Source organism: Rhodamnia argentea, chromosome 7 (assembly GCF_020921035.1).
Source record: "Rhodamnia argentea isolate NSW1041297 chromosome 7, ASM2092103v1, whole genome shotgun sequence".
Lineage (NCBI taxonomy): Eukaryota > Viridiplantae > Streptophyta > Magnoliopsida > Myrtales > Myrtaceae > Rhodamnia > Rhodamnia argentea.
Window position 1 is genome coordinate 8,089,212 of NC_063156.1, and position 22,160 is coordinate 8,111,371.

The window sequence follows — 22,160 nt, forward strand, 5'->3', positions numbered from 1 at the left end:
TGTTAGGTAATTTTTTTTTTTTTTTCGGTGGAGGAGGATGGGGATGGTGATGACGTGGCGCGAGATGAGTGGAGAGCAGCACGGAGGTACTGTGCACCGCATGGAGCGGATCCGCGCCCCCCTCTGAGATATGCTCGTCTCTTTGGTCCTGATTCCCACTGAGGCTTCGGTTCCGTGCGGCCTCACCGTTGACCTCGGGGCAGCGATCGGACGGCTGAGGATTTTTGGGGGTGAGGCGCTGGGCGAGGCTACACGCATCGCCAATCGGGTTCGGGTCAGATAACAGCTAATTACTTACGAGAACGGTTTTGGCGCTGAGATAATTATACTGTCGGTCGGTGCCATCTCGGGGCCACGTGATCCGCGTGGCGGATGGCGGTTCGGGTCGTGACGTCATCGGCCGTCTTAATCTTTCATGACGTGAATATGATTTCAAAGTAAAATCAAAGATCGATCCCATCTTAAATTTTAAGACGTACAAATTATGTTCAGGTTTTAAAAATTGAAAAATCATATCGGACGGGCAAGTTGTATGTTTCGATCCGAAAATTGGAACAAGTATTTGTGTTTTTCCTGTTCTATATCTTTGCAACGTTATTCTATGGAGTCCGATGATGAGTGTTTAATTTTGAAACCATTAGTCCGAGCATCTATTTCTACTATATTCATGACTAAGACTTTTACTTTGTTAATATTTCATATTCTTTGCATGTACAAATGTGAGTCATGGCTAATGGATTGTAGCATCAAATGATGGTCATTAGAAATATTAATTCATTGCAATCGTTCAATTAAGAATTCAGTTGAAACCCGAGTTGACCCTAAAATCGATCTTAAAATCTGGAACCTACTCTGAAACCTATGACAAGATATGTTACAAATTTCAGGATATGCAAAGTAGGTTCCATGTCCCAACAATTAGAGAACAAGTTCCGACAAATAGGTTCTAAGTTGAATCTAGATCGACTCTTGAATCACTCACCCTTACACACAACAACCTTTGATTGTCCATGACCTCACCCTTAATGGTCCACAATGTATCATAGCATGTAGAGCTGGAAACAATTCTCATCCACAAAAATGTGATGTGCTGAAGTGTGAACGAAGGAGGGTAAATTAAGTTTACGTTTATATTTAAGCACTAGTAAATTAAATAAAGATGTTTAGGCGGTTCAAACGATCCACTTCCCTCTTGGAATCGCGAATCAAACCGACCGTAACCGATTCTAATTTTATGGAGCCAGGAAACAATCGAAGCCTCTAGGAACCGGACCAACCCGGCCGGTCCGATTCGATCCAAGCATTTCCCGATTTGGTAAGTCCATTATGCTCAATGCTACTTTCAAGTGTGCATGAGATGAGATTTGTGTATTCTGATGGTTTGCTTCTAGATATAATAAATCCAGAATGGGGACTTTATATAAAGTATTTTCTCGATCGTGAGATTATTCAAAATATTGAAGATGGTTCATTTTCGCATCTACTTCATTAGTTTTTTCTTTTTCTTTTTTGTCGAAATCCACTTCATTTTTTTTTTTTTTTTTTGGTCAATACTTCATGGGTTGAAAAGAAGATATTGCGAGGGGACACTTTTCAAAAAAGAGCTTGTTGAAAAGCAAATTGAGCAATTTGTATAAGCAATGATCCTTTCTTATATGAGCCCCGGCTATGTCTCACAAAGGTTATACTTTTGTTTTTTGGTTTTTTCAGTCAAATGTACTCCTAGTTGAAAAGCTAAAGGACAAGCTGTAAGGTCACAAATGTGACATGCCCAATAATCATTTAACCGAAATCAGAAATATTACACGTATATGAGAGAAGAATGCGTGCACCTTGATTAGAATCCGTCAAAATTGAATGCGAAATGGCAACGAATCGAGAACCCAAGTTCTTCGCCTCCATTCCCTTTGGAGCGTTGCCCAATGAGATGACCATCTTTCAAACGAAAGATCTGTTTTGAAATTCCGAGAGTAAGGGCTAGAAAAGAGACTTGATCCTTTATATAGAGTTTCTGATGCAGATCCTCTCATCACGAGTTGGGTCTAACTTGTCCCACACTAAGTCAGCTCATATTAAAATCAATTAAGAATCCTCATATATTACCTTATTAGACTAATCCCACTAATCGATAAATATCAATTTCAACTAATGTAAACCTATATAGAAAAACTCTTACACAAGCAACTCTTACATGATGTCCTTCTGCATTTTAGACTGTTGAAAATGAGAAGAGATATGGTACATAATAGTTAGACATGTAAATAGAAAGGTAAATATCTCGAATTAACGCATTCAAGGAACATTGAAATAGATAGTGGTGAAATATACTAGGCATAGGGGACTCAAGCATGCAACAATTCAACCTGAAAGAACTATTATAAGATAGGAGCTTATCGCATTATCACATTGTAATTTATTCCCAAATTTAGGTAACATATTAATATTCCAAGAGAGTCGCCCTTTTTAGGAGAGCCAAGCAGCCGAATGGATTGTATTTTTTGTTTAGGCTCTGCTTGTTTCACGGAAAATATTTTTTCGGAAAACATTTTCCCCAATTTTTGGTGTTTGGGGGCGGAAAATGAGTGGTCAATGGAAAACATTTTCCAATCAACAAAAAAAAAAAACCTTCTAAAACTAAGGAAAATGATTTCCTCATTTTGAGAAGAGGAAAACATTTTCCACACTTTTCATTGCTCATCTCTTTCAACTATTTTTCTTTTTTATTATTTTTTTGCTTTCTTTTTGTTTTTATTTATTTTTTCAAAATTCAAAAATTTTATTTTTTGGATGAAATTTATTTTTTAGTTACTTTCTTTATTTTTTTTTTTCCTTTTTTGCCTTTTTTTCTTTTCTTTTTTTAAGTATTCCTTCTTTGCCAATCGCCGGCCATGGCCGCACTCGATGGTTGGCCAGGTGAGGTGAGGCGAGCCGTCGCCGGCCCCGATCGAGGCCGGGCCGGCCGCGCGTTGACCTTGTGAGAGGCCGGGCGAGTCGTCGCCGGCCTCGCCAACTAGCCGCCGCTAGCCTCGCTAGATATGGCGAGGCCAAGCTAGTCGCCGTCGGCCAAGCGTACCATCGCCGGCCTTGCGTGAGCCCGGGCCAACGGTCATCGGCCTTGCGCAAGGCCAAGCATTGCCCGCGGTCGGTTGTCGGCCGTAATCGGGGTCCGCGACCGGTAGAAAAATGTAATTGAAAAAAGAGAAAAACATTAAAAAGAAAAAAAGAAAAGAGGAAGGAGAAAAAAGGGAAAAAAGATAAATATTTAAGAATATTAAAATTTGATTTTAAAAAATAAAAAAGGGAAAAATAATAAATTATTAAATGAAGTGCATGGAGGAAAGTTAAATCTAATTTCCCATCCCAAACAACAGAAAATATTTTCCTGATTTTTTTCATTCTTCAACCAAACACCGAAAAATATAGTCATTTTCTTGGAAATTGACTTCCTATAAAATATTTTCCAAAAACAACTCATTTTTCGCGAAATAAACGAAGCCTTAATTGCATTTGCAACTTGTTAACATTGCAGTACACATTATTCTTTGAAGAGAGTTTTTTCATCTTTAATGGTTCTATGGAAACTTTGATGCTTTTGGAAATGCAATTACAATTGCCGTCTTTCTCTTGTCAACAGCAACTTATTCCATGTAATAAAGACAAAGACAATATCGCATCAATGTTTTAAGGAGCATCTTCTTTTGAATTTGCCAGATAATAATGGGTGTTTGGAATTTTCAATTTAGTTTTTTTTTTTCGTAAATTTAATTTTCTGAAAATATCTTTTGAAAAATCGTGCAGTGATAGCATGAGAATTTATTTCAAATTGGGCGATTAGATTCACCGAATAAAACAAAAAATTGTGCAATTACCATACACGAATTACAATGTAATGGCATATATTAAAGTTATCGTTAAACCAAATGCATTTACTAACCTAGTAGATGAATTTTTTCACTCTTACTTGTGCTTAGGTTATTTTTAGGCTAATGATTGCCTACAGCAACAAAGAATAAGAGATATACAACTTATTAACACAGTAATTGGTTAACTATCCGCCAAATAAGCTTCTTCTTCTTTTTTTTTTTAGAAGAGTACACTAGTTTCATCTTAGATTGGTTAGAACGAAAGAAGAAGAAGATAAAATAGGCGAAGAAATAATAGGTCCCACATATGATCTTAATCTTTGTTGTTTGAAACGAACACGGTAAATTTATCTTTTAGTAAATTCAAAACCAAAGAAAAAGAATAAGAAAAGAAAGTGGTATGGAATTTATTCTACGTCAAGAATGGAACCGCAGGAAAGGATGTGATCATTTCAATTCGTTAGGGACGTCGAAAACTATGATATAAAAAGCGCGTGCGTTTATCGCATTGCAAACAAAGCCAGCAAAGATTTTATCTTTAACCAGGAAATTAGCTGTAATATAATATAAATAAGATAAATATAATAGAATTCAAGATGAAATCTAACCAGACAAGATGCTAGGAAAATATCTCGTCGAATCCTGTCACGATGTCCCCCAATCCCCATTACCCGTACTCTCCGAGTTGCGTCAGGTGGATCCGAAACGCCGTGACCCGGTCCCCACCCGGATCTTCATTTTTGAGCCAAGAAATGCAATATACACTACACTTGGCGGTCGATCGAACTCTTCAGCAACTGTTTCATATGGGTCGTTGACTTTAACCGAAAGTGGGGCTAAGTCTCTTGCTGATCCTTCCGAATGGAAGCATAGGAGTCCTACGTTGGACGTTACGGTTCCATTGTCTCAGCCTGATGCATTGGAAGTGACGACCCAGAAGACCAGGACTTGGTCCAAATTCCCACCGGTCTTCCCACTCTAGTCCTCTTTCTTCAGCCTCACCATAGATGGGTCAGGGACGTTTCTTCTCAGTGCGCAGAGTTTTGTAGTTTCCGAGGCTTCTTGCGACGAACCCTCCTCCTCCTGAAGTCGTACCGGGTCTTGTTCAGGACCTTCAGGTACACGATGCGTCCATGAGTTTCCGAACTTCAGAGTGTGTTGCTTTTCTTGTGCTGGAGTTTGTCTCGGATGGTGGTCTAGTTCAATCCAATCACATGTTGTTCACAGACGTCTTTGTTGACGGAGTGCTCGCTTGATGTTTAATTTCTCTGCCTTTTCTGGTGGTGCTTCTGCTGCTTTGGTTGGGACTGTTCTTCCAACCGGTTCTCTGCATAATTCGATTGGCGTCGAATTTGAAATGGATGATTTTGTGATGCTATTGGGTGTTTTAGTTTGATTTGGTAGCTAAAGATGACTGTTGGTGTTTGCTGATCATGTCCTTCTCATCCAGGGTAGAGAGAGATTGCTGACTTCTATGGTATTTTTGGAAAGTCAACTTCCACTGTGCAACTCTCTTTGCCTTTCTGGCTTTCTTTTGTTCATCTGTTTCGACGCTCATGATTCCCTGCTTTTCAGCGCTTGAATTCTGTTTCGGGCATGGGAGGATTGAACTCGTGGCTTGTCAACTCTCAGTTTCTTTTGGCCGAGAAAAAAAAATCTCATTTTTGAAAGGAAAAAGAGACTGATGTACGTAATTCAACAACACAAAGTCGAGTTGATTACTGCAACGATGAATAATAGAACATCAGGCTTGCAGATGGTTCCTATGTCAACATGACTTGATTGTTGCACTTGTAATAGGAGCCTGTGGGGAAATTTTGAAGCTATCTTGATTTAAAGTCTGCCATGCGCAAATTTCTTGAAGTCGATATTTGGCTTATTACTTCAAGAGACTTCCTTTTCTTTTCCTTTGCAATGATAAACTCAATACGAGTGTAAAGTTGCTTTGGTTCTTTATTCATATTGCATACAACGCATAAAATCCAATAAGCTGCTTACCAGTAACTTGATTGCTGCTGCATTTGTAGGCATGGATGTTTTCGACATGAAGCAGAGGAGCATTCTTGTCGGAACAGTACTTGTGGCCTCTGCTCTTACCATCTTCGGGATCTTGATGTTGAGACAGCCAACCCTCAATAGCCCCGGCCTAGTATGACCCAAATTTGACGATTTAATGAAAATGAGTGCCTTCTGTGCATATTGTTCAGTATAAGTTCTAGCGCTGTTGTTTGCAATTAGAGTACTAAACATTTTATGTTTGTTCTTCTCACACCAAGTATCCAATATTAACTACTCGTACAGATTTAGATGGATGACACCGTTCCTGACTAAGCCAAATCTTACACTTCAAAATATTTTTATCTGGGGTTAAATGGCTCTTTCAATCCATGTTGACTCCTCAGACTCAATTGTCCAATATTTCAGTCGATAATATATGGTCGAGCCGGGCATTTTCTGAGCTCTCATCAAATTCTTCGTTTCATCCTATGACCAGTCCACTTCTGGGAATCGGGAGCACAATTCCAATAGTTCTCTCCCCACTCTTTCAAGGCAAGAGGTATGAATTGCTGAGTCAAAATATTGCAAAAAGATTCTTTTTGTTCTTTTATTGGTCTCAGAGCTCATCTTGCATGATATGTCTTCGTTCACTCTACTTTATATGGCCCGTTTCTGCAGCACGAATCCGGGGTGACACATGTTCTGGTAACTGGAGGCGCGGGGTATATAGGCTCTCATGCTGCCTTACGCTTGTTAAATGATTCACATCGAGTAACAATATTGGTATGCTGTGTTCAGAAATGTGGAGAGTTCTTTTTCAAGTTTTTACTCTAAAGGTTAATTGCCTATCAACAAACAACTTCTCTTTGCTTTTGAAGGACAATCTTTCACGTGGAAATATAGGTGCGGTCAAAGTTCTTGAGAAGCTATTTCCGAAGCCTGGTCGTCTTCAATTCATTTATGCAGACCTGGGAGATCCAAGAGCAGTATCCTCCTGATGGTCCTACAGCAAACTTGATCAAACATATGGACTTAATTTTTTACTGCATCACTTTTTTCCAATTAACCCGGAAGCGGAAATTCGATTGTTTCTCCTTAAATTAAAATGGCAGGTCAACAAAATTTTTGCAGAGAATGCATTTGATGCAGTCATTCATTTTGCAGCTGTAGCTTATGTTGGGGAAAGCACGCTGGATCCTCTTAGGTAATTCCGGGTTCTGAAATCCAAAAGAGGCGTGTCCACGATTTCGAAGTCCTAACAAAATAAACGTTATGCTATTTATAATTTCATTATATGACATTCTCGTGTTCAGCATAACAATTTCTTTGAACTGGAAGCTTATGCTATTCATATTAGCTTCAATACCTGGTCTAATGCAAGTTAATGGACATATGAGACACCCAGGTTTTCACACACTTCACAACAATTTTTAGGGCATCATCGTGCTTTTACTAACTCTCTCAGCATTGAGTTTATCTATAATAGCCATCACACCATGAAAAGTTTCCCTCACTGAGGTCAGCAATGGCAGCATTGTGCTCATCATTTCTTATAAAATTGGCATCCCTGTCAAATTCCAAAACCTGGGCTGACCATCTTATGTTGGGGTTGTTGAATGGCTATGGGTATGTCACTTGGCAGTCCAGTCCTTGATGGAAACCTTAATGTACCTGGCAGGTACTACCATAATATCACATCGAACACTTTGGTAGTGTTAGAGGCAATGGCTTCCCATGGTGTGAAGAGATTGATCTACTCAAGTACCTGCGCCACGTATGGAGAGCCAAAGAAGATGCCCATCACTGAAGACACTCCTCAAGTAAGTTTCTTATGGTATACAACTGCTCTATTTCACGCTGATGCTGAAATGACGCGCTGATGCCAGTGCAACTCATTGAACGTGATGTTCAACTAACATTGTGCAAATATAAACGTGATATGATACTAAATTTCCCGTTCAAATTGGCAAATCTCTGGATATATGTAGAAAATGATTGTACTACCAAATACACTGTGCAGCTCCCCATCAATCCATATGGAAAAGCCAAAAAGATGGCCGAAGATATTATACGGGATTTCTCCAAGAACTCTGACATGGCTGTTGTGATCCTGCGGTTCGTGGCCTTGTGTACATCAATTAAATCATCTGTCATTTTTCTTAATTTTTCTTTCACCGAGGAATGCTCAAGACGGTAGAGGTCAAAGAATGAAAGAAAAGTACAAGCAGCAACATTACATCACTCGCCATATCTTGTAGTCTTAAGCAGAGTGCTCAAACTCTTTCTAACTGCCAAACCACTACATATTCAGGTACTTTAATGTCATCGGATCAGATCCGGAAGGCAGATTAGGTGAAGCTCCCCGACCGGAACTCCGTGAACATGGTCGGATATCGGGTGCTTGTTTTGATGCTGCCTCTGGCATTACTACTGGGTTGAAGGTATGACTTATATTTCCTCATGGCAACATCCTGTGAAACCTGGAATGGAAATGAAGAATTTAAAGTTATTGACTTCATGATGATGGTTCTAGGTAAGAGGGACAGACTATAACACTCCCGATGGCACTTGCATCAGGGATTATATTGATGTCAATGACCTCATCGACGCTCACGTGAAAGCTCTGGCCAATGCCGAATCTCGACAAGTGAAGACTTACAATGTCGGCACAGGAAGAGGTCTTGAAAAACTTACATTTCTATTAACGGATGTACGAAGAGATATGTAGTGTAACCCTCAACATGTTAAGTAGTTACGTTCACACTTTCTCATTGAACAAATTAATTCTCCTGTTAAGCTCTAATGTGCATTTATGTTTATCGAACACTCTTTTGCTCCTCTATATTTACTACTGCTTACTAAAAGCTCTTCTGGTCTCTCCTGTCTCAGGTAAATCGGTGAAGGAGTTCGTTGAGGCATGCAAAATTGCGACTGGGGCCGACATAAAAGTCAAATATCTAGATCGTCGGCCAGGGGATTATGCCGAAGTTTACAGCGATCCTTCAAAAATAAGGCAGGAGCTGAATTGGACAGCTCAGTATACGGATCTTCAGGAAAGCCTTAAGATTGCATGGAGATGGCGGAAGTCGCATACAAATGGCTATGGCCCTCCAACTGACGAACATTGAATGTGAGGAGGTCCTTATAGTTGTGCAGTCAGATTTGCTATAAGAGGTTGCTCTCACAGCCACACTAAATCTGCACACTCTTTACATGTTCGATGATTGATTAAATTGCCTGAAATTTAGAGATCTCCAGGAGAGATTGCAGAACCTGGTGGCAAGGCAGAAGAATGGTCATGATTGACATGGCTGCGGATTAGTAACTTAGTCTGTTTCAGCTCACATTCGAATCATATTCTATCCTTGGTGTAAACACAATGAGCTTGCCCGCTACCTCTAACCCTTTTTGCCAGGAGAAAGAAAAACAAAAGCTTTAATTTTTGAAGCAGTTGACAAAGCTTCAAGATTCCCATTGTATAATTAGGTTCTACTCTCGAAATCTATCACATCATAATTCACCATTTTCTTCTGAGGAAGGTTTTAAATGGAATGACTGATTGCTCGGAAACAAAAGCTGAGTTTGGAACAACCAGACCGCGTATCTAAGCTGTACTAAAAGTGGTGATTATATGTCTACTTCGTGCACAGTCAAGGGTCCGTAGAGTGGTTCCTTATCAGCAATCCTAGATATCCGGCACTTCAACCCATCAACGGTTAGACAGTCTTTCATAGCCATAGGAAGCTGCAAAATGCGACATTTTATCATATTCATTCATGTCTCAGAGTTGAGGAACATAGTACATGAGAACTGTCCTAAGCTTCAAACTGGTATCAACATCAGCAGTTCTCTCTAGGACATTGAAGACCACATCTATTCACATTTGGTTGTCTGCATTTCTAGCAGAATTTTAATATTTCATGGGACAATGGCCAGTGAAAACTCAAGTTGTTTGTTGTCTGGGTTGCCAGAAATTCTGTCCAGCCGGCCACACGATAGAAGAATCTCAAAGGATCCATCCTAGGAATCGTAAGGTATTTCACGCAGCCTGCAAAATTCCTTGCAAGTCATCAGATCCTTGGTTTTAAAACATCCTCCAGATTTTTGTGCAAGACAAATTTTCACATGAAACTCCCTTGTTCTGTAATCTGTGATGATCCAATTTTATCTGCGCAGAGATCAGGGAAATCAATAGACTAACCAAAATTTTGTCAGTCATGTGAGGTTTCTGGGTGCAGGTGTCGACCAACACTGTAAGAATGTACAAGAGGCCAAGCACCATCAACCAGAACTTAATCCAGCTTCGCAATTGCCAGATCACATACAAAATTCTCCAAAAAAAGTGAACTAGGTTCTATAAGATCAAGGGCTCAATAAATGATCCTGTCAAGGACATTGGATGGAGATTGGAAAAAGAGATCTATCACACCTTTGAAGGGGATCGCAATAGCTTCAGCAGGACTAATTACAAAGATACACCCCGTTACAACAAAAGCTCACAGTTTCTATCACCTAAATATCCCTACGTGTCAGTTTATTAAAACAAATCTACTTGAATCGTATAAAAGAATTACAAGTGATGAAGCCTCACTGCTATAGTAACTACTCCTCCTTACTCCCGGCTTTGGATCTTGTATCATCATGGATCCATGATGATCGAAATAGCGGCAACAGCGTGCAAACCGCTTGTATCGCGAGACCCCATGGAAGTCCTGAGAAATCATCTCCTGTGACACCGACAGATGATGCGAGCACAACACCAAGGAATCCACTGATTATGAATGCTAAGGCGAGGGCAGACATGACAAAAGCCATTAAAGATCCTTCACACCCCGGTGGGCAGAGTTGCGCCATTAGGACACTGAAGGGTAGAATTTTGAAGAAAAAGAGAACCTCCATGACCCCTGACAAGATGACTACATACAATGAATCCGGAACTCCCATTTGTTTGTAGACACCCTTGACAAAGAGGATGTCTGAAACCATGAACAAGGCCATCATGGCCTGAATTGCAGAAATCAGTTTCCTTGGTGGGACTGACTTCAGATGACGATTATAAACCATACCCCAGAGGAGCATTGTGGCTTGGCCAAACACTTTAGAGATCCCCAATACTGATGTGTCAATCTTGAGATACTGTGTTTGGTAGAAGAACATGGTCCCAGTGAGAGCTGGAATAACCGCATAGGATGCTGCAAGCCAGATTATGGAATGAGCCATCTCAGGTCTTTTTAGTGCAGACGAGAGATCAGAAAGCTGCTTCCTAATCCCTGCTTTGGTCACAGTTTTTGGGAGGCCAAGAGCGCTTTCATGGACACTGATTGTAACAAGAAACTGCGCTGCAAGGAGAAGGCCAAAAAACAGAAACATCGTCTGCAGGGAAAGTCTCCCAATAGCAACACCGACCAGAAGGTTCCCAAGGACACCACCGGCAGAGGAAGCCATCCAAACAAATGATGGGAGGTCACCGGATGAAGACGACCTAGTCTTCTTCGAAGATGAAGCAGGCTGTTTTCCTACCTCAGCTACAATGGCATCATTTGCTACCTCTGCTATTGAAGCACCAAGATTACTTAGGAGGAGATAAATCGAGATGATCGTTATACTTGATGGGGAGAGAATTGCTATGGCTAGCCAGGACACTGCTTGCAAGAATGCTGCATACACAGATTAGAGAAAATGACTAAGTTGAATGCACCCAAATAGATACACTAGCAGAGTGTGGTGAAGCAAATCTACTAATATTACGATACAATGATATCACTTTGACTTATGATGAATGAATCACTAAAATCTCTGAAGTTCAAACCGTGGTAGAAAAAAAAATTTGTCTGTTTAACAAAAGAAGGCATGTAATTATTTCATTGCATCCATGTGTCCCTAAGAACCGTATAATGGGGAAAATATCCTATCCATGACCTAGGTGCCTCTTATATTTAGTTCTGCCATACCTTCAACAAAATAATGCATGTCTATTTGTCAGAGATAGTCCTCTCAAATCCCTGTTTAACCAGCTGAATAAAGGAATAAAAGTTCTTGTCCATCGAGCCCATGGCAATCTGACATCTATTATAGCTCAAGTTGATTCAAGTGTACACACAAATTGCAGCAAATTGAAGATCATAGGAAACTAAGGTGTGAAGCGTGAAGCATCAAGACAGTTCACTTTAATTTCATCTATAGCTTCACTTTACCCCTAAACTCCAAAGCAGCATCCACACATTTCTTCATCGAAACCAAGAGAATGTAGATGCTGGGTGAATAAACGGACCCCAAACACTTTACCTCCGAGAGCAATGTAGGGCAGGCGGTGTTGGCCCCGAATATAAAAAGCATCGGACACAACTCCGTAGAGAGGCTTGGCAACCATGGGAAGGTTGGCCAAGTTCTGGAGGATCTGGAGGGTGGAGGGATCCACATTGAGGCCATCCTTGAGGAAGAAGTTGACAGCCATCCATGGGAAGCACCTCAACCCCTGAACCCAGTATCCTAATCCTAGTACTACTTTCCGAACCAGCTCGGTGCCGCCGCCGCCGCTTCTTCTAGTCTCCACCACCATCTGATGCGAACTAAATCACTGCCAATTACAACACCGACAGTCAGGCAATCACAATTCAGAACTAGATATGCCCCTGAATTTGGAAGTGATTCAATCATAATTCAGAACTAGATCACAGGACAACTTTTCCCTCTTCCTCACCCTTTTTATGCCCCTGCAATTTGGAAGTGATTCAATAGTTTTCTAAAGTAGAAGTGATATGCAGGATCACAGAGCCCATCTTGTCCAGTTTTATTGGAGAAAGTTTTGATCTTTGAATTGGTGAACTCGATATAAAAAGCAAATTCTCGACGAAAAGAAGTCAACAAATCAAAGGAAATGTTTAAGGTTCAAAGAGATGGCAAGATTTGCACCCCGAGAGATTCACATACAAGTGAAGTCCAACGATGCCGGCGAATTTACAGGAATGCCGGAAAAACCAGAAGCAGACGCGTAATTGAGTGGAAAAATGACAAACAAAAAAGGGACGGCACTGACAGAAAAACAGAAGGGAAAGGAAAACCCGCATATGCAGAAACAAATTTAGATACAGCACAGAAATGGAGAATCGGAAGCCGTAACAAGTAATGGCAACCGACCACGTCGTACACTGTAGAGAGAAACTGCGAATACCTCCTGGTGGCCGCTAGAGAGGGAGAGAGAAGTTCTTGAAATGGGGTGGTGCGGGAGAGAATGGGCAACCACCGAAACCGATCTACCGCGAGAGGAGACGACAAGAAGGGAAACGGTGAAGTGCCTTGAATTGAAGCCAATGAGAAGACGGCAGAACCGCAGGAGGAGAGAGAGAGAGGTGTCGCCTTCTGCAATGTTCTAATGGGTCTCCATCATCACCATCACCACCACTACCGGAAGAAAGATCCGACAGATTGTGTGCGTGTCATGCGTTTAGCTCGTATTTGTCCGAAATTGTTTCAATCCCATGTTTTGTATTGGGTGAGACTTGAGTCCGAGAGCGAGTCGGGTGTTTGACTGATGGTGATGGTTTGACTATGGACGTCGTTACTGTTACAATCACCCGCAACCAACAGTCTCCAAGATTGCTTGAGGAAGGATTGGATTTTTAGCCATTGAGGGGAAGAGCTTTTCCTCTTTCCCTGCTTCTTTCCTACTTTTGGAACTAGTGAGTATAGTGATATTTACACATACGCATTTAATGAATTTATTTCGGCCTTCGTGCAGGAGAAGCACAGTATATTCTAATGAATACACAACGGTAAACGGTCCATAAATGTATTCCAATACCCGATGGTTGCCAAAAGCTTTTTTTCGCAACGATTCTTTGATTGACGAACGTGAGATTTGCGTACATACCAAATGCTTTCGAGGCATGATTGATCTAACCAGACTTTTAAATTTGCTATGCACATGTTACTCTTTGATTCCTTGGATTCTTTGTTAAAGTGAAAAGCAGTACTTGAAGGCATCTTCAAGAAAAGAACAGACAGAAAAACTCCAAACCAAAAAGACATGGACATAAGAAAGTTCTCACAGCAAAGTGAATGCCCTTGCAAAAGCAAAAGTAGTATCCACATGGATGCGAAAATCTCCCTCCTGATCGTCCCGTCTTCGCACATTAGGTGAGATCACGGAAGGCATGGACTCTTCTGCATAAGTTGAGAAGCTTGTTCTGCTAAGTTGTACAACAATAACATAGGGATCGACCCGTGATTATAACGTTGTCATTCTCGAAATTAGTTTGATATTTACGAGTCACCTCGTGCCCATTCTCCATTCTCAGAGTCTTATGTCCTTGAAGTACCCTTTTGTCCACAATATCTGTCTCAAAGCAAAGCTACTGTTGTATTGGGTTTCTGCTACTATTGAGGCATTTTCTCCAAAGTAAGGCTCACTCAAAGTTTGAATCTTCCTTTACTCAAAGTACATCCTTTGAATCTTCCTTTCTTCTCCTGTAGCAGCTTGTTGTTATGCTATGAAAAAGAACGGCTTAACACACCGAATTATCACTATTCTTTCTCCTGTAGTCGCTATGAAGTCCTCATTCTGGTTTCACTATGCTTTCTTTCCGGTTCGACTATGCTTTCTAGTTCACGGAAGGAATGAATCTTCACAAACTCCGACTTTATTGCCCTAGCTGATAAGATGAGCCACAATAATGTTGGATACCATTTCTATGGGTCTGTTGATCTTTTTCCGCGTAAAGCTGAGAATGAACGCCTTGTGGGACAGGACATGTGGGGTGTGTTTGTAGTCACTATGAAGTCCTCATTCTGGTTTCACTATTCTTTCTTTCCGGTTCGACTATGCTTTCTAGTTCACAGAAGGAACGAATCTTCGCAAACTCCGACTTTATTGCCCTAGCTGATAAGATGAGCCACAATAATGTTGGATACTGAAATTCTCTGAATGTGAGATACATCAGCTTCTTCGAATCTGTCTTTCACTATGCTTTCGGCTAAAAAGCTAGAGAATTGGCAACAACGTCCTCATGTCAATGGGACATTCGTGAAACAATCTGTTTCGTTACCCTACCTTGTCAAAATGCCTGAAGCTGGTCCTGGACACTGACCACTCCATAGCTTTGTAAGATTAAACTTTTAATGCCTAAAATATAGAAAAGACGACCTTTCAATTCTCAATTCCTTCAAATAACATGAGGTCTTTAGTTTCCCGTCTCACTCCAACGTATATTTTGTCCAAAGAATGTAAAAACAACCAGAATGGTATACAATGAAAGTCATTTCCGCAAACTCTAGGTCTTGATGTGTACGTGAGTGTCTGTTTTCTTCAATCTAGGACTGCTGTTATGTACAGAAAACAATTATCTGAAAACACATCTCCAAACTAAGTTTTCTCGGCAGTTGAAGTAACACCAATAGCACAGCTTGCAACAATGCATTACACTAAGCTGCCAATGCTGCAGGTTGACCTCCTGGTAACATCAACTCTTCAGAAAAGCCAGTGCTTTTTTCGGGGTTTTCTAGCAGGGACATCTGCAGAAAACAAAAACCACCAAAGGGTCTTTCGTTATTTAGGGCCAAGAGTCAGAGACATGAGAAGCAACCGCAAGTGGAAGAACATTGATATGAAAAGTTGCGCATCCTCACCTCCTGTTTCATATAATGAATTGTAGTGTACTTCACTCCAAAAGCTGAGCCACAACTCTGGAGTCACAAGAAGGATGTGATAAGCCAGCAGTTAAATTAAGCAGCACTTCAACCAGATCTCTCGCATAAATAGCCAAAAACTGTACAATGTACACCGACAAGTATCATGCAGAGATGGCCACATACTTAGCAGTCCATCAGAGTTAAGAGCTACCAAAGTAATACTAGTGTATATGTCCCACAATAACAAATGTAAAAATTAAACCGAGATGGTCCTAAAACATGACTAGCCAAAAAAAAAAAAAAAATCCAAAATGGAAAAAGAATCTGCTTTGACATCCGTCAGAGTTAAGAGCTACCAAAGTATTACAAACATATATGTCCCACAATCAAAGAGAGATTCAACAACTAAAAGAAACTGGCCTCTTGCCAATTGATTAAGGGTAGCTTTATTGAGATTAGAAGTGAATTGTGCAAAGGCTTCTATTTTCTGCAAATTGCGCTAATTCCAATGAGGAGCAGCAATGAAGGCAATAATAAATACAGAAGTTGCGGTCAATAAAGTAGGGATCATCAAAACACCAAACCATCCAATGTAACATATGTAAAAATCAAACCGAGGTAGTTATAAAAACGTGACTAGCCAACAAAAATCCAAAACAGAAAAAGAACCTGCTTTGACAAAAAGTAGAATTGTTCACACTTCTGATCTTAAATCTACCTACACGTCTTCATCAACGTTGTTTTTTGACAGAAGACTGAGTGTTAACTATTGAGAGAATGAAGAGGCATCTACTTTAAAGATGAGAACTTATGAAAAACCACTGTATTAAGATTTCTCAGCAAAAAAGGAAGGGCCACTGCAGCAGCTTTGGTTGCTAATTGAGGGTACTGCTTGTTATTCACTTCATAAAATGTCGATGCTATTTTGTCATCTGTAGCTTTGTCATGAAGGCAAACAGGCCACTGAAATCCACAAAATTTGCCAGTGTGATGCACAAGATGCATTGTTAAAGTAGACACTTAAAGGCATAGGCTCATAGCAGTTCTTTATACCGCTATTCTCGCAATTCACAGAGAAAGTAGAAAAAAGAGAAGCAAGCCCTGTTTGGGTAGACACATTACCAGAGGAATGGGGACAACCAGCAGGTTCAGACATGCAGGGAGGTTACTCTATTGTCACAATACTCATTACTTACCTTTTGTAGGATTCTTGCCATTTGGAACGATCTCAATGTACGAAGTTTCCTTAAAAGAGGTCACCAAATTAATTTTTGCTACAAACTGCAAATATGGCCGAACAAGCATGAATAAGTCAACAGTTCTTCATAGAGAGGCATTTCAATATACTAAAGAGGCAAAGAACTAAGATCGCTCTAAAGAACAGCACGATCAATTTTAGTCAAATATAATGAGAAGTTGACCAAATTAGAAACACACAAAAAGAGCACATAGAAAGCTTAAGGCTGGCAAAATGATGCCACATGTGACAGAAGCTACATTTTAATTTGAATACAGTGATGCAGGAGAAGCTCTGGATAATATCCAGACTCGACAAGATTCGCCACCCAATTGGTAAATTGCTTCAAAATTGGAATCTGATATGATTATATCATGCTTTCCTTATTCAATTGAGTTTGACTTTAGACTCTTTAGTTATCTTGAAACAGATATATAGTTACTATTGTTATTTTTGGTAAAACTTAAAAGTATTCGTGACTCACTCACTCTGAAATAGCTACTCCAACAGAAAAGATGTCCACCTAAAAGTCAATTCGAGGCAGTACCACTGAAAGGTTGAGAATAGTTTACATTTAAGAAAGTTGTCCAATTAGAGCTGGAACAAAACTGATGTTTGCGGATTATTCCTTAACATAGTTCCGATTGCTTTGAAAACAAGGTCATTCAGGTTAAGATGCTACTAACTCAGGATCCGGCTTAAGTTAACTTGCTATGAAATATTTTTGCAAAGTTTATGTAACTAATGTCAGAAATCGTATCCTAATTGACAAAAGCTGACATCAGACACAGTTTTAGTTTATTCATATCACAACAGGGATGGTGATTCGAGTCCACATAAAAATAAACTGAACAGCAGCAATGCAACCTGAAAAAAACATTTGGCCTTTCACCAAGGTATGTTCATTTAACCAGAAAAAAAATGTCCAACAACAAAACCTACACTCACACGGTCTGCAGCTGCTTGCAACGTGACATGGTCTCCCCATTCTCCAGACCTGGTGGCATACAGAAGTTAAAAAAAATAAGACTCGCAAAAAACACAATTAGCATATGGCTAGCAAAATCAAAAAAAGCAATGTTACTGAAGGTATCTAACTTTTTCATCTTCTTTAAATAGCTCTTGTACTTCATGGGCACGTAACCCTCATACAATTTCCTCTCATGCTTTAGCTGGAAAAACATGAAAATTGGAATCAAACCAGACAACGTCTTAAGATGGAAACTTCTAAATTCTAATAGACAAGAGCTACATAAGCAATCTTAGAGGCATTAGACTACATCTATTCCAAAAAAAAAAAAAAAAAACTCTGAAGAGGTAGAAGAGCAAAGGGGAAAACAATTAAAAACCTTGGGATAACATTATCAATCACACCTGCTTTATTATCTCCTTCCTTACAATTTTGTGATGGTCTGAATTGCCAAATAATTGATCAGCTAATGCTCGGAACTGCACAATTTGAAATAGCATAAAAAAATGGCTTTCCATAGTGAGAAACCATGAAAGCATTATCAATAAAGCCAAACCTGGCAATTCCCATCACCTTCAATTTGCAGTTCTTCTAGATCATATGTCGCTAATCTGAGAGAAGGGGAAAAACCAAACCATCATCCAGCAAGTAAAACCCCACGAAGAATGCATTTCTAAGATGCAACGTATAGCACCTAAGAATAAATGCATATGCACAGCATACGCGACTTCACATCTCGGCAAATCCAAATTGAGTTGATAACTATCATAGATAAAAGGAAAGGGACAGCAATTGTCATATCAAAGAGATATTTTAATTCAGTCTTCTCAGTATTATCGCATGAAACAAAGAGAACACATAAAGCAAAAAAAAAGGGCACCAAGTAGCTGGATATTCAGGACATGAAAACAAGCGATTAATCTTGATGACAATTTTCAGTTCAGTATTACTAGGAAAATGATATTGCATAAAGAGGACCATGCTGAACCCGACTCAGTCTTAGCATAAAAGTATCGGTATATTCCAACTTCAAACTTGATCGACCGCATGATGAGTCACAAAACCTCTCAGAGAGCCGCTCGTGATCCAATGTTGCTTCGTTCACGTCAGGAATCTCTCCAATTACCCGAGGAGTATGCTGCCAACATAGTAAACTTGTAAATCACCTGCCCCTTGTAATTACTAATCACAGATCAAATCAGCAATGGCATAGGAATCTACTATGTATTCCGCCTAATGGTAGTGACAATGAGAGTGGAGACGCAAGGTGCTGGATCAACACTCATGAACTCAACATTACCAAACAACGGTAAAATAAAATTGCTGCTTCTCTGAATTCTTATGCATCCATCTGTCAAAAAGTTAAAGTTTTGGATTGTAAGCCCCAAAATGGGTTACATTTTGTGAACGGTGCCTGCATCCACTGTCTTCAAGAAAACCAATGATTACTCTATGCTAGTTTGTCTTCTCATATTTTGGAGCTGAAACATCAGAATTAGATTCGCATAATATACGGACCAACCTCCAGTAGTCAGAAAATCATCTAACTTCAACATCAGCTAGGGCTATTAAAAAAAGTCAAGTTTGAAGACAAGAAATAATGAAACATTTGAAGATGTCATGAAGCCTACGCTGAATGAGAAGCAGTGACCATCTATGAATTGTATCTCTAGGAATTACAATCCAAAAACATGTTCTTCTTGATGAATGAGTACAGATTTCTAGCAAATGTGCAGATGGCAAGTCAAATTGTTGCTATCATGCTAGTGTAATTGACAAAGGTTAGTGTAAATAATACCAAAATCAAACAAAAAGAAAAGCAAAAAAGAACCTCTAATTGCCTCAGGAGAGTGGTAAGACATGCTGGTAGATGTATTAGGTACTATAACATATACCGGGATAGAATCTAAGTGAGATAGTCTCTTTCCAAGCTTCCCATCTGACTTAGAGCTCTCCTCTTCTGCCAAGATGGCCGCAATGGTCTGATCGTCCTCTGTATCATCACGGAAGCTGCTGTTCAAACTTGAACTAGAGCTCGGACTTGCATTGCTACAGCTTTCTGTCATGCTACAAACAAACCATGCCGCCGTATCAAGCCCACAAAGGATTAAACGAACCAGACCACCCCAGAATCGCCCAAACATGCAAGGAAAAACAAAAACAAAATTACAGAAAATCGTCCAACAGTTCCCACTTTCTAATGCAGAACCCAATTCACCAGCACGAAACTGAACGACCCACATAAGCAATCATCCCAAAGGCAAGAACAGAGAAACCTAACCGGATTGCCAAAAAGACCCTGCGCATGAGCTTAAACAATACACCCACAACACTGTTCCTGACCGTGTCAAGCATCCCAAAAGGAGCGCAACTTGAGAGGAGACAAGATCGACAAGCGCATCGATTCATACAAGGAAAGCAAGAGCAACACGAGGAAATGAAACGAGACCGCCAAGAAGGCGAGCTCCCACATCATAAGTCAACCCAGTCCAATTTTAATCGAAAACCCAGCAATCACACCCAACCGGAGCATCAACCCACCTCGAAGTAAAGGCGAACGGAGGACGAAATAAGCAGAAGGTTCGTGACGTGATTACTTACCCAGCCGGATACGGAAGACGTAAGGATCGGGGAGGATGAAGAAGAAGAAGAAGGATCAGGAGGAAGCAGTGGCGTGAGGCGTTTCCTTCCTTCGGGGATATGCGTCGAAGACTGCGATGGCAAGCTTCTTCTTCCGAGACGAGACGTCGTTTGTGGGTGCTGCGGCGCTCGATTGGGTTAAATATCCCTCCGACAAGAAAACTCGAAGCGAGCGCGCGCATGGCACGGACGATGACGACGTCCGACATTGCTAGTCGAGGGAAGAGATTTGGCGACAAGTCAACGAGCTGCGTCAGCTTTGACCCTTATTAGTGCATGCATGATTTGACCCATTGTTAGGCGAATAATTAAGTATTGATGAATAATTAAGCGTTTCTTTAGGGCAAAAGCCACAAAACATAACCAAATATTCATTGTGACACATTTCCTCTAAATTTTAACTTACACATGCATGACACATTATTTACCCTAATTTTTCTATGATACCGAAAATATCAAATTTATACATGTGCGACACATTATTTAGCCACTATCAATATTCCTTCAATCATTGACGTTAAAGATCTATCTATATGGACGCCAGTTGACATGAAGCCCACGTGATTTGAATGAATTAAAGGCGATGTTGTTTTGGCCGAAAATCATCTAACGAGATCTTGACGGAGGGTAAATATGCCATTTAGATATAAATTTGAGATTTTTCATGTTACAAGAAATTTTTTTTTATGAGAAATATGGCACAGCGAACATAATTTGGGATTTTTGATGTCATAAAAAAATTTTAGATAAATATGTTACGGTGGGCATAGTTTTAAAATTTTGGTGGCTTTGTTCCTTTTTAAAATAAATGTGCCATTTTTCCACCAAGACCATTTGATGAATTCTCTTCTTGTTATTAACACAAAAATAAGGACAAATCGAAGAATTGGGAGAAGAAAAAAAATATCCTTGTACCACGTGCAGTTTGACTGTTGGTGCCGACTCATTCAAAACGGTGTCGTGCGCGACCCATAATCTAATCCAGGACTGAATTACAAGGCTAGCGCTATTTGGCCCGTCTATGCAAGCTCGATACATCTTAGCGTTTGATTTCAATGGGTCCCAGCTCGCGCTCGATCTAACGGCCGAAATGCACCGACGTCACGTGCATCCGATGCCATTGTTGGTTGGTCCCGCTTGTTTATCCACCCGAGACGTGGCGCGACCACTTCACCGGTGCTGGAAGTTTTGCAGGGGACACGGTCCATCGTCGTCATCCTTTCGACTGCGCGAGAAATACGGTCGGTACCGGAGAGGGAGAAAGATGGACGCGGCGATGCAAATAGCGATTCCGGTGGCGGGGATCGTCGCGGCCGCCGCCGTCGCCTTCTACGCCGTCAGCTTTGCGGAGCTCAGAGAGGTAAAACAAAAGGAAAAAAATGCCTCCGTCACCGTCGGTTTCCCTGATTCTCTTGAGTATCGACCATTGAAGCTCGGGATTTTTCACCTTTTTTGGTTTTTTTTCGCCTTGCTCCTTGTGCGCGCGCAGAAATCGCTCAGAGAGCTGGATGAATCAGAAGAAAGCGCAGGAGGCTTCGAATCGTCTCTCAGTTCCAGGAAGAGGAGAGCCAGAAGGAAAGCCGATAAGCCCGACGAGCTCTGAACCTTCTCCGGTTCCTCTTCGGTACACTTTGATTGGTGCGAAACAATGTTCATCACATGAGACATCGGATTTCGATCAGCGTTTGTTGTTCTTCTACTTCTTCCACCTCATAATCTGTAATCTCAAATCTCTTTCCGTCGATGCTCCACTGTGGCGCATCTCTCGAAACGTGAAAAAGATTGAATTTTTTCATCTTCTCGAGTCTTACCATTTGCAAGAATC

At 40.6% G+C, this 22,160-nt stretch overlaps 4 protein-coding genes across 11 annotated transcripts; 2 read left to right on the top strand and 2 right to left on the bottom strand.

Moving 5' to 3' along the window:
* Nucleotides 1-4,660: 4,660 nt before the first annotated feature.
* Nucleotides 4,661-9,190, top strand: LOC115752502 (probable UDP-arabinose 4-epimerase 1). Of its 3 annotated transcripts, none has more exons than XM_048283158.1 (11): nt 4,661-4,981; nt 5,891-6,012; nt 6,358-6,420; nt 6,537-6,644; nt 6,740-6,847; nt 6,974-7,065; nt 7,540-7,681; nt 7,882-7,976; nt 8,173-8,302; nt 8,395-8,539; nt 8,751-9,190. In XM_048283158.1, exons 2-11 carry the CDS (start codon nt 5,893-5,895, stop codon nt 8,987-8,989), a joined length of 1,242 nt encoding a protein of 413 aa, XP_048139115.1. In that variant the 5' UTR covers nt 4,661-4,981; nt 5,891-5,892; the 3' UTR covers nt 8,990-9,190. The 3 variants fall into 3 exon arrangements, with proteins under 3 accessions (XP_048139115.1, XP_048139116.1, XP_048139117.1); XM_048283159.1 differs by having other exon boundaries at nt 4,662-4,981; nt 6,540-6,644; XM_048283160.1 differs by lacking the exons at nt 4,661-4,981; nt 5,891-6,012; nt 6,358-6,420; nt 6,537-6,644 and having other exon boundaries at nt 6,739-6,861.
* Nucleotides 9,191-10,231: 1,041 nt separating this feature from the next.
* Nucleotides 10,232-13,204, bottom strand: LOC115752501 (probable folate-biopterin transporter 7). Of its 3 annotated transcripts, none has more exons than XM_030690714.2 (3): nt 13,033-13,204; nt 12,147-12,438; nt 10,232-11,518 (listed from the first exon to the last, which is right to left on the bottom strand). In XM_030690714.2, exons 2-3 carry the CDS (start codon nt 12,418-12,420, stop codon nt 10,464-10,466), a joined length of 1,329 nt encoding a protein of 442 aa, XP_030546574.2. In that variant the 5' UTR covers nt 12,421-12,438; nt 13,033-13,204; the 3' UTR covers nt 10,232-10,463. The 3 variants fall into 3 exon arrangements, with proteins under 3 accessions (XP_030546574.2, XP_030546573.2, XP_048139110.1); XM_030690713.2 differs by lacking the exon at nt 13,033-13,204 and adding an exon at nt 12,518-12,988 and having other exon boundaries at nt 12,147-12,471; XM_048283153.1 differs by lacking the exon at nt 13,033-13,204 and adding an exon at nt 12,512-12,988 and having other exon boundaries at nt 12,147-12,465.
* Nucleotides 13,197-22,127, top strand: LOC115752505. Of its 2 annotated transcripts, XM_048283185.1 has the most exons (3): nt 13,197-13,210; nt 21,590-21,695; nt 21,825-22,127. In XM_048283185.1, the coding sequence occupies exons 2-3, from the start codon at nt 21,600-21,602 to the stop codon at nt 21,936-21,938; spliced, it is 210 nt and encodes a 69-aa protein (XP_048139142.1). In that variant the 5' UTR covers nt 13,197-13,210; nt 21,590-21,599; the 3' UTR covers nt 21,939-22,127. The 2 variants fall into 2 exon arrangements, with proteins under 2 accessions (XP_048139142.1, XP_030546580.2); XM_030690720.2 differs by lacking the exon at nt 13,197-13,210 and having other exon boundaries at nt 21,487-21,695.
* On the bottom strand, nt 14,992-20,602 carry LOC115752503 (OVARIAN TUMOR DOMAIN-containing deubiquitinating enzyme 11). 3 transcript variants are annotated; one of them, XM_030690719.2, is made up of 10 exons: nt 20,297-20,602; nt 19,591-19,762; nt 18,760-18,833; nt 18,252-18,306; nt 18,100-18,174; nt 17,824-17,897; nt 17,674-17,722; nt 16,685-16,769; nt 15,486-15,542; nt 14,992-15,371 (listed from the first exon to the last, which is right to left on the bottom strand). In XM_030690719.2, exons 1-10 carry the CDS (start codon nt 20,542-20,544, stop codon nt 15,328-15,330), a joined length of 933 nt encoding a protein of 310 aa, XP_030546579.2. In that variant the 5' UTR covers nt 20,545-20,602; the 3' UTR covers nt 14,992-15,327. The 3 variants fall into 3 exon arrangements, with proteins under 3 accessions (XP_030546579.2, XP_048139128.1, XP_030546578.1); XM_048283171.1 differs by having other exon boundaries at nt 20,237-20,385; XM_030690718.2 differs by lacking the exon at nt 20,297-20,602 and adding an exon at nt 19,977-20,216.
* Nucleotides 22,128-22,160: the final 33 nt, after the last annotated feature.